General features: G+C 36.5%; 1 protein-coding gene across 1 annotated transcript; it reads right to left on the bottom strand.

Moving 5' to 3' along the window:
- Window positions 1-391: 391 nt before the first annotated feature.
- LOC121329604 (mitochondrial inner membrane protease subunit 1-like) lies at window positions 392-7,279 on the bottom strand. Its single transcript, XM_041275268.1, has 4 exons — window positions 7,057-7,279; window positions 6,569-6,657; window positions 4,935-5,061; window positions 392-870 (listed from the first exon to the last, which is right to left on the bottom strand). The coding sequence occupies exons 1-4, from the start codon at window positions 7,276-7,278 to the stop codon at window positions 751-753; spliced, it is 558 nt and encodes a 185-aa protein (XP_041131202.1). The 5' UTR covers window position 7,279; the 3' UTR covers window positions 392-750.
- Between the last annotated feature and the right edge of the window lie 3,153 nt (window positions 7,280-10,432).

Below are 10,432 nucleotides of genomic sequence, written 5' to 3'. Positions count from 1 at the left end.
TAAGATTAACTGTTTCTTCAATGAAATCAAACAGCACTACTCGGCACGGATCATTTCAGAGAAACAGGCAAGCAAATATCTTCATTATGATAGCTTTGATTTTAAAAAATAGAAACGAGTCAAAATCTAACATTTTTAAAAGAACATATTTTCAAATATTAAGTAAGTAATTCCATATTATACACACTTTAACAAATAAAAAAAACATGGTTTAATATTAGTTTTATCTTCATACCATTACTGAGTTATTTGTATCTTTTGTGCACCATTTCTTTCCAGGATGTCTCTCTTATGAGTGTACACCACAATTACTCAACTAAAACAGACATTTAAATTGGGATCTGGCAAAAACAGTACATTTCTACTAAATCATTTCAGTTTTGCCTCAAGATTAAAAAAAAAATTGTAACACTTACTGGTATGTAAATACTTATATATAAAAAAATTGTTTTTTGTTAGAAAGCAACACAGTTAACATAATTTATAACATCCTATACTGTTAGGCATATGGAAAATCTGTCAGTCACCTCGAGGAATGCGCCCATTTGGACTCTCTTGTAGGGTACCACATTTTTCCAGAGGCCATAACTAGGAGGGGTAAAAAGCAATGCTGTGTCAGTTGCATAATTAAACATTGACCTCTGTACATTATACATATTTTGTCTAAAAAAAAACACAACACATTGAACTAGCTTTTATGACCAAGATGTTGAGCAGAAATGTGACAGTTCACATGTAATCTGTTTATTACTACTGTATCTTAAAGCAAACGCGACCCTTTATGAGGGCGTAGGGAACTGGACCATAACTTCTTGAGTCTGTAGAGTTCTTGAGGTCATCGCCCTCTAACCATACATGTCCTTTTGGAACCTACAAAAATTAAGGAATTAACACAAAGTTATAATTAACTTATATATGTGTGTGTGTGTGTATGAAAAAAGGATAACATCCACACTTGGGTGATCGTCCAAAAAAAAGCCTTTTTAACCTTAAGCTTGTCGTTAATGACACTTTTTTTTTTTAAATATGAAGATACAAGAGGTTAGAGCAATGGCACAGGGTCATGAATTTATTAGACTTCAAACAGGGTCATTAGGCTGTTCAGTAAAACCTGCCCTCTTGTAGCAGTAACAGCATGAGCAGGGCAGCCACGCACTTATCAACATCCTGGGGTCTGCACCAAGGCTAGACCTGCCAGTAGGCTTGCAACAGACCAAACCGTAATTGACTGTGACATCAATTACCAGTAATCACATCACTTTATGAGAGTGAGTTTGTCAAAGCTCTCATTAAATCCAGAATTCACTATATGTGCAGGCAGGATCAACAACACAGTATATTGCAATAAGGGCCATCATGAACTACAAGTAGTCTATTTTCATGTTCTGTAACTTTTAACGCCCAGAGCCCTTAAATGACATGAAACTCTTAAGTGACGCTAGGAAAGCACATTATTTTCAAGTGCAACAGGTGAAAGGCTAGTATTAAAAACAACACTGAAAAAGGAATGTGTATTTAAATACATGTTGCTTGCTTTCAAACAATGGCATGCAGAATACTCCTGATTTTTCTTACAATCAAATTCTGGGCAAAGTGATCAACTCCCCAGCAAGCATTACATTACCCAACACATCTTTTAAAATGACTAAAGAAGCATCTTCTAATTCAGTAATTCTTACCCTAAACCTGAATTCACTTTAAAAACAAGCATATGTTGGCTGCCACCATTGAAACTGCACTAAAATTAATTCTAGCAACCTGTCATCTGCTGGAACACATGCACCAGCTGTAGACTCAGTACACAAATCTAAACTATAGGTAAACGCGGATGCAGTGGCCAAACAAATACTTGACAAGTCTTTGCGAAATGTTTGTTCTATTGCTGGTTGCTACCATGTAGTTTCTTTCTAAATTGGAGTCACTGAATGGATTGAAGCTATTTTTGCAGCAAAGTAGAAGCTACTAGACCGGGGGTAGAGAACATTGGCTCTTCCAGTCCATTACATTGTGCTAACCAGTCTCTTAATTATTTAATTGGTCCTTTGCTGGATAAAAAAAATAAACAATGTGTAAGGTAATGGAATGGAATAGCCACGGTGGCCAATACCCTGTAGCAGAACAACAACACCAGATAACCACCTAACATGGCAGCCATAATTGTGTGTAGAGGTCACTTGTTCCTGGATTAAGAACAGCTACTCTACCCAATTCCAACAATTATTTTCCTGTATTAGACTAGGAACCTGAAGTTTTAAAAAGCTTGTTAAAAGACAGATGCCCCATTGTATTGAAAAAGCTATAAATTGTTGATTTGTGCCAAATGTGTAGGTGTGTGTGTTTTTTTTTTACATTATTTTTCAAATATACTTCTCTTTTGGAATTGGCAAGCACAATCACTTCAGTCAAGCTAAAACAGATTATCGTGTGGTTTACATTTCAATAGGACCTGCAACCTGATCTCCCAACTGGCACCGGAACAGTACAAGTTAAACATGCTGACTTCCATACAAGTTCACAGGTATCTCAAGTCTCTGAAAGTGAAACTGACATTACTACAAAAAAAAACCCCATAAAAACACAAGTCTAAAAAGCAGCCTTTTCTCCCATTTAATTCAAATACTTTTTTTTCCTCCTTGAACTCGGACGAAACTTAATCTCGATGCTGGACAAAAGAATAAAGGCCCCCTCCCTTTTTCATAACCCTACCCAGGTCTTTGAAATGGCTTCCTACTTCGGTACATGGCCACAAATGTAATTGCCTCATAGTCTGCGGGCGTTCAGTGAACAAAAGAAGGTTTTTAGAATAAACCACAGGTGTTACCTTTCTTGATTAAAATGAAAAAAAAATGATGAAAGACTAAAAATTGTGTGAAGAGACTACATTATAATTAATTTTATGTCTCATTAGTTTAATGACAGCTAATTAGAGAGGACCACATGACCTCGGTTTTACTACTGTATGTTTCAGAAGTGTGTGTGTGCGAGTTAAAAATCTTGTCTGAAGCACAAGTAACAGTATCCAGAAGGGGTGAAAAGTTTAAAAGCAGCAACGTGTAAAAGCCTATATTAAATATTCATGTTTTTAATACTACCTACAATCTGAACTACGTAACAATGAAAGGTAGATGACAGGTGATTGTAGTTCACAGATACCCCTGCAGGGCATGCTTTGAAAGACTTCCAAGTCTGGTGTAACTGTAGCAACCTGCAGCTGCCTCATTACTCCTGGAAATAATTAAAGTTTCAATGTGTTGCTTTTTTTTTCAGAATCATGCCCATTGTTTTGTCCTAATTAACCCCACAATAAAGGAGCCATGCCCAATTGAAAATGACAGGGTATGGATATGCGAGTGCTAAGGGCTGGGCATCCTGCTAACAGTACAGTGTCAATAGTCATAACCATCCGTTTTAAGTTGGCAGAACACCATACCCAAACAGTGATACAATTCAAAAGAGTGTTTGAGTAACACCAAGTTACTAATGGTGCACTTGATTTGTTTTGTAAAGCACTGTTGGCAGATGTTGCCCCTGCCTCCTATCAAGCAGGCAAAGACGGCAGGCTGACATCACAATTCATTCTGAACTCCTTGGCTAGTAGGAACTTGGCATACCATGCTATTGTATGGATTGTAGGCAGGTGTGCCACTTAAATGGTAAAATCGTGTAGGAATAACATATTAATAATAATAATAAAAAAACAAAAAAAAAACACATCTTGATTAACATACTCTCCTATCAGTCTGCTGGCAGGTTTTGGACAGGCAAATAAAGGTCACCCGTGAAACATCACTGTGCTAGCTCTGTCGTTCTAAAACTAAGTGTACATGTGAGACTACTGAAAACTGTTAGTAAAAAGATATAGTATTCGAACACAAAAACAACTTAAGTGTTGCCTGTGCAGCTCCAAAACAAATGTGAAATGAACACAGTAAAGGAGGTTAAGGGTCAGTAATCTTCACTGGTGAGGCTAGATACTGTGGAGAGCTGTGCAGCACTCTCCTCTGTAAACACCACCATGCAGATAACTGCTGGAAAGGTTAACAGCTCAAAAGTGTGGCCGGCCCGTGTTCTCTGTAAACACGATGCGTGTGTGTGTTGTGACACTTATCTTTACATTTACGTTTGCTACAGAAATCCAGGATGAATGAGTAAAGTCACCCCTGCAATGAACTCCACTTTAGCACAAGAGTAAACAAATTTCTCCTCGGCTGGCTGTGGCCAGGGCATTAGCAGTGTGCTGTGATTGATTGTGGGGAGAGCGTTGCTGAGAAATGGACGCGTAGCTCAGGTTTTAATCACTGTGACTGACAGGAAGCCAATTCCTTATTTACTGACCTAAGAGGTGTTAAGTGCCATTATCAGGTGCTGTTTCTGTTTAAGTAACAAAAGGGTTTAGTGTATCAGTGCTGTTTGATACAGAGTTTGTTTTAATCTGAACAGAAGAGACTACAACTACCAGAAGCTTGGGCAGCTGAGAACATATTGTACAGCCAGGTCTCCAAGCTAAAGTAAATGGCTTTAACACAAAGGCTAATAAATGCATCTTGTTTGGAAACAGGTTTGCCAAATTGTTATGATCAACAATTAAATATGGATAGCTAGATAGATTGTACAGATAATCTTACACAGCAGATCTTTCTTCAGATAATCTTACACAGCAGATCTTTCTTTTTTTTTAATAAACACTATCAAGTACTACCGGAAGTCTACCTTACTCAAGGGCTACTCCAATTAATTCACTGATGTCTAAAGTTGCTTTTAGTAGAGCTACAGCTATAAGGCAGCTCAATTAATATACTGTGTAAAATTGAAATAGGTACCAAAACAAATTTTCCATTTATTAACTCGTGCTCCCTTTCTAAACAGTTAAAAAAAAGAACAAAAGAAACATAAACAGTAATAAAGAAGCCACATGATATATTTGCATTACTCACGTAAGTGTGGGTCTTAAAAATATCAGACGGACTGCTTGTGCAGACTTTGTCTCCTTCTAATCCAATTACTCTTTTACAGATATTCATCTTCAGATCACTTGGACTTTTTGCAATTACAATGTCTCCCCTGAGGAAAATTCAAACATTGCTAATCTGATGCAAAAGACAAAAGACCACTCAATCTTGCATACAACTGTGTTTTCTCTATGCACCTGTAGGATAGTTAAACGTTAACATTACTGATGTGCTAAAAAAAACAACAACAACATTATAATTGTTAATCTTAAATAGTACCACCATATATATACACACACAGTATATATAAATAATAATAATATATAAATACAATATTAGACACACACACACACACACATACACTGATGCACAAAAGAAACGCAACACTCAGGTACATAGATATCAAACTAAATGTGAACAAAAATACAGATCAAAAAATCATGATAAGTTTTTGGTATGATATGTGACACACTGTCAAAATGAAAACATTACAAAGTTAGTATTGGGTCTGACTTCCTTGAGCATTAACACAATCCTGGCAGGGTTGACTCATAGACCTGATCTGCATCCGGATAGACTGCTGTGCAGCTTCAGCCGGCTATCGAAGGTTGGCTGGTCGCAGTTATCGCCTGTGGATGGCACTGGCTATTTGGTCCCAGAGATGTTCTACTGGACTCAGGTCAAGATTAAAAGCTGACCATGGCAAGACCTCGTTAAGTCGTTCAGTTGTAATCCTAGCACTGTGTGGTCTTGCATTGTCCTGCTGGAAAATCGACACGAATCCGAATTGGCCTGCAGGAATGGAGAAAAAAAAAAAAAAAGTTGCCTCAAGGACTTCATTATTGTATTGGTGAGATTGCCCTCAATCGGCACCAAAGGCATTCTTGTGTTAAACACTTCCACCGCCCCACCAGTGGTCTTGAACAACGCAACAGTCAGCATAACGGTCCTGGGCCAGTGTGGTGACCCTCTGCCTGCCAGGATGTGGTCTGTCCCTCACAGAGCCGGTTTCCTGGTTTTTCTAGAGTAGGCTGTGACTGTTGAAGATCTCATTCTACGGGCAACTTCTCTCACAGACAGGCTGTCTTCAATCATGGCGATAGCAACCAGGCGATCTTCATTACTCAAGCGGGGCATGGTTGTATATTTCGCTGTTCTTGCGTTATAGTCTTTTCGAATGGCTACCGTATTTATACAGATTCTTAAACCAACTAATTTTGGCAATTTCAGCTCAACTCAAATACCAAACACTGAGCACCTGGCATTTTTATGAAATCACATGACTTGAGCTCAGTATTTTGTTATTCCAAGGAAAAATACCATTCAATCAAACTGACCCATCTTCTCACTACTTAAAATGTAAATAAAAATGATGTATGTGCCTAATGAGCTATTGATGTAAGACTTAGACTGTTGCGTTTTCATTGTACACTAGTGTGTGTGTGTGTGTTATATATATATATATATATATATATATATATATATATATATATATATATATATATATATATATATATATATTTCTACTAATTTCAAGAAACATGTAAAACAAAAGATTTTATCAAAACTCTTGGGTATCGAGAGAACATTGAACACACTGAAAAAATGTTGCCAATTACTTTTCAATTCGATAAAAATGACGACTTAACCTTTCTGAAAAAACGACATCACAGTTTGTGATTGTGGGCCGCATAAAAGGTCCGGAACACTGTAATAAAAAGTACATTATCACCTAAACACAAAATCCAAACACTAACTGCAGCATAGTAATGGGAATTTGGTACTTTAAGGGTACGTAATGGGTAACAAAGGTAGGTAACTTCACAATAATGGTATAATATCTATCCCCCACAACATCCAGTAGATAAGAACCTTACTTCACAGTAATCTTTACTCAGGGAGGTTAGGCTGGATTCACTGCAGGCATCTCAAAGAACTTTGCTTGCAGTGCCCCTTCATCAACTGATCTGTATTTCAGAAACCAACTTCTAAAACCAGCACATGGGTTAATATTTTAAGAATGCAGTACATATTGTTTAGTTTAAATGTGCATCTTATAGTGAAAAAAAAACAAAACAAAAAAAAAAAAAAAAAAAAAAAAACATACCACTACAGGTTCCCCAATGTATTCAAAAGCACAGTGTGCGATGCAACCATATTGAATAGTATACCCAACAAATCCCAAAGTCTTTCCAACAGCCCTTCGTATCATGTCAAAACCTAAAGAAAACACAAGAAAATAAAAACTGTAACTGTAACGTATCACGCTGTACATAAAAATATATTTACATTCTGGTGATATTAATGCTGCAGTTATTTTTGACACCATCTGTCGACATTTTCACAGATATGTAAATTATTTAAAGGATCAACATCACAACAAAAAAATGACAGCTTCTAGAGCAACACTGAAAGCCGGTTTTCATTAGGTGTCTATGCTGAACAAGTAGCATGGGATGCTGCAAGTACCTCAGTAAAACCAAGTTATCTCAACCTCTGTGTATAATTTTTTTTTTTTTAAGCTGGGTCAGGTGTATAGCATTATTAGAAATGGGAAAAAAAAAAAAAAAACAACCAATATATGTAATTTGCAGCCCTGCAAAACAGTGCCCTCTTGTGCAATCAATCAATTTTTGTACAATGTTCAATGTACAAAAACAGATTTTGTAGGTGACAGGCCATCACTGCTATATACCACTGACTCGGTTTACAAACATCTGTGATAAGTTATGGTTTCATTCACTGCAAACAAACTTTAAACGTTTGCTACATTTACAGGAGCTTAAGTAACTTTAAAACACACGTCCTTATTAAGGGGTTGACCTCTGTATTCAGAAATAATCAAGTCACCACAATAAATGTCACTATTACAGCACCTCCTTAGGTGGAAATTTAAAAAGCATCCAAGAAAATTTAGTTGTAGGCAACACACCTCATTAAACAAGGCCACACTTATAAGAATTCAACGACTTTAATATCCCATAATAAATGTAGTATTCCACAGCCCTTGTAGATTCAAATGTTAAAACCTGCTGCTCCAGCTAAGAGCTGCGTGTCACCATAGAGATGCTCTTACTCTACGATGGTTAGTGATGCGTTTGTGAATCCTAAGATACTCACTAAATTCATCTAGAAATGTTACTAATATATGGGAAAATATTATCATAACATAAGCTGGGTATCACATGAAGCTTGTCCTTCAAAATCTTGTTTCGAGTGTCCTTAAACATATGATATCTATTTTAAAAAAAATAAAAATAAACAGTAGTCTTAACTGCATCAGCAGATGGCTACTTCTCAAAGTACCGACAGAATTTGGGTTATTCTAATTTACAGATGGTGCAATACTAAAACCCTTTTCTATTTGCACAACTTGTTTTGAATTTAAGCTCCAGCTGCCACTTCACAAAACTATTCATTTATTCAAGTACACCAAAGTAAAATTGCTGTTGCTCAGAAGCAATGTTGCTCTGATAATAAAATGAATAGGAAACAATGCTTTAGAACAATTTGTATGTCAGTCATTTCATAATGAATTCTGCGCTTTCTTCACATCATTTCTGTTGATAGCATTAATCACGGCAAGCAGTGCGGAAATCACTTTGAGCTTTATGAATGACATCCCAGAGATGGGAAAGGATTAGTTCTCAGTCGCTGCCAGTTATAGCGCCAGGTGGCTTTTTCTGCAGTGAAGGTGTTACCGATAATCCCATTACGCTGGTACTAAATCTCACAGACATCAAAATTATCACCAAGGTTCCTTTTCATCCCGTCTCTTTCCAAATGACTGGAAGTCGCTTCACCTGAAAGAAGTCAAATCTGCAGGCAGCTGCTGTTTTAGCAGCCAGTCGACACATCGAGAATGCCAATCTTGATCCAATTTCGCCATGCTGGTGGCCCCTTATTCCCTGTCCAATAATACATCTGTTAGAAAATCCTACACAACAAATCAAAGTTTAATCATAGCAAGGACCTCATGTTGGTCTTGTCTTCCAAACATGCAGTGGGTTTGCTGTCTATCTCTGGCAGCGTCTGGGGAATGCCCTCAAATCCCAGATCTGCTTAGAAGAATAGGGCAGGGATCATGAAACATGACCCCAGAACCTTGATATGACTATATTCTGACCCTTGGGCATTCATTCTAGGTGAAGATTAAAACTTTGCATAATAAGATTACACGGCAAGTGAATGATATCAAGGGACAATCCATATGCAGCCGCCTGGTTTTCAGTAGACAGGCTGAGCTCCATAATATGCAACACAGAAGGAAGAGAGCTTGCCCTTTCTGCTAGAAATAAAATTGATTCACATAAATTAGTTGGCCATTCCAGCCTCAGAAAACTCCTATCAGATCTCTTTTACCGACAGCTCTTATGCAGTTAGAACAAATGTTATGTTCTCTTTATTCGCTAGCTCCATTGCAGGAGCAGTCTATAACTGAAATGCAAACAAGATTATATTACAACAAGAAATTAACACCTTGTCCCCACTAATCCTGGATTATAAATGATTGTGTAGATAGTAAAACAAAGAACTGAATGCAGAAATCTTGCTTAGTTTAACCATCTGTAACTGTCTGTGACCTGTGAAGTCACAGACATATCCATTCCAAAATCCATGGTTCCACATGATGAACAATCAAGAGACGAAATACAATGGGCTATCTAGGTGAAATAAATACAAATAATAAACCTAAGTAATCTTGGTTGATAACAGAGTTAACTTTTAGTACTAGACTACTAACGGTAAACAAAATTAGCTAATTGATTAAACATAACAGTATATGTTTAACTCCAAAAGGGATCATTTAGAAATAGTTTAAAGATTGAAAATGTACGTGCATTCAGAGCCAAATAACTGTATTCAAATACATTTCAACCTTATTTGCCATTTGACACAAAGTTGCAGTTTATTAAAAATTACTGACAACTTGAAAAGTATACAACTTCACAAAGAATTACTGACTATTAAAAAGAACCATTCCGAACAAAACATACGGCAATACATTTTAAGGTTCTACTATACGTGTTGTAAATACATAAGTACAATATTATCATTAAATTGTTATATTACACTACATTCTTCGAAAATTGATTTACATTTATTTATTTATTTTTTAAATAATTTCTTGGAATTTTAATACTACATCCACAAAAATGGTTTCATGAAAAATGTGTACTGGTGACTCACTAGTCTTTCGGCATTTTCATTTAAACTTAGGAATGTAACCCCGTGTCTAGAAATTTCGAAGCCTGGTGTAAAAATGTACTTGCAGGTCATTAGATAATATGCAGTGATTAAATTAATGAAAACTGCCTCTTTATCCTACGGTATACTGGCGGCAATATGATTTTAAATGAATCGCATGCCATACAATATTTGATTAAATACACATACTCCAAAGATACAATTTGGAAGTAGAGAGATGCTATAACCAATAGCAAATATTGAATATTAATTGGCTTTATTAAAAATATTCCTGG

This window comes from Polyodon spathula, chromosome 17 (assembly GCF_017654505.1).
Source record: "Polyodon spathula isolate WHYD16114869_AA chromosome 17, ASM1765450v1, whole genome shotgun sequence".
In the NCBI taxonomy this organism is placed as follows: domain Eukaryota; kingdom Metazoa; phylum Chordata; class Actinopteri; order Acipenseriformes; family Polyodontidae; genus Polyodon; species Polyodon spathula.
This window is presented reverse-complemented; position numbering and strand designations above follow the sequence as displayed.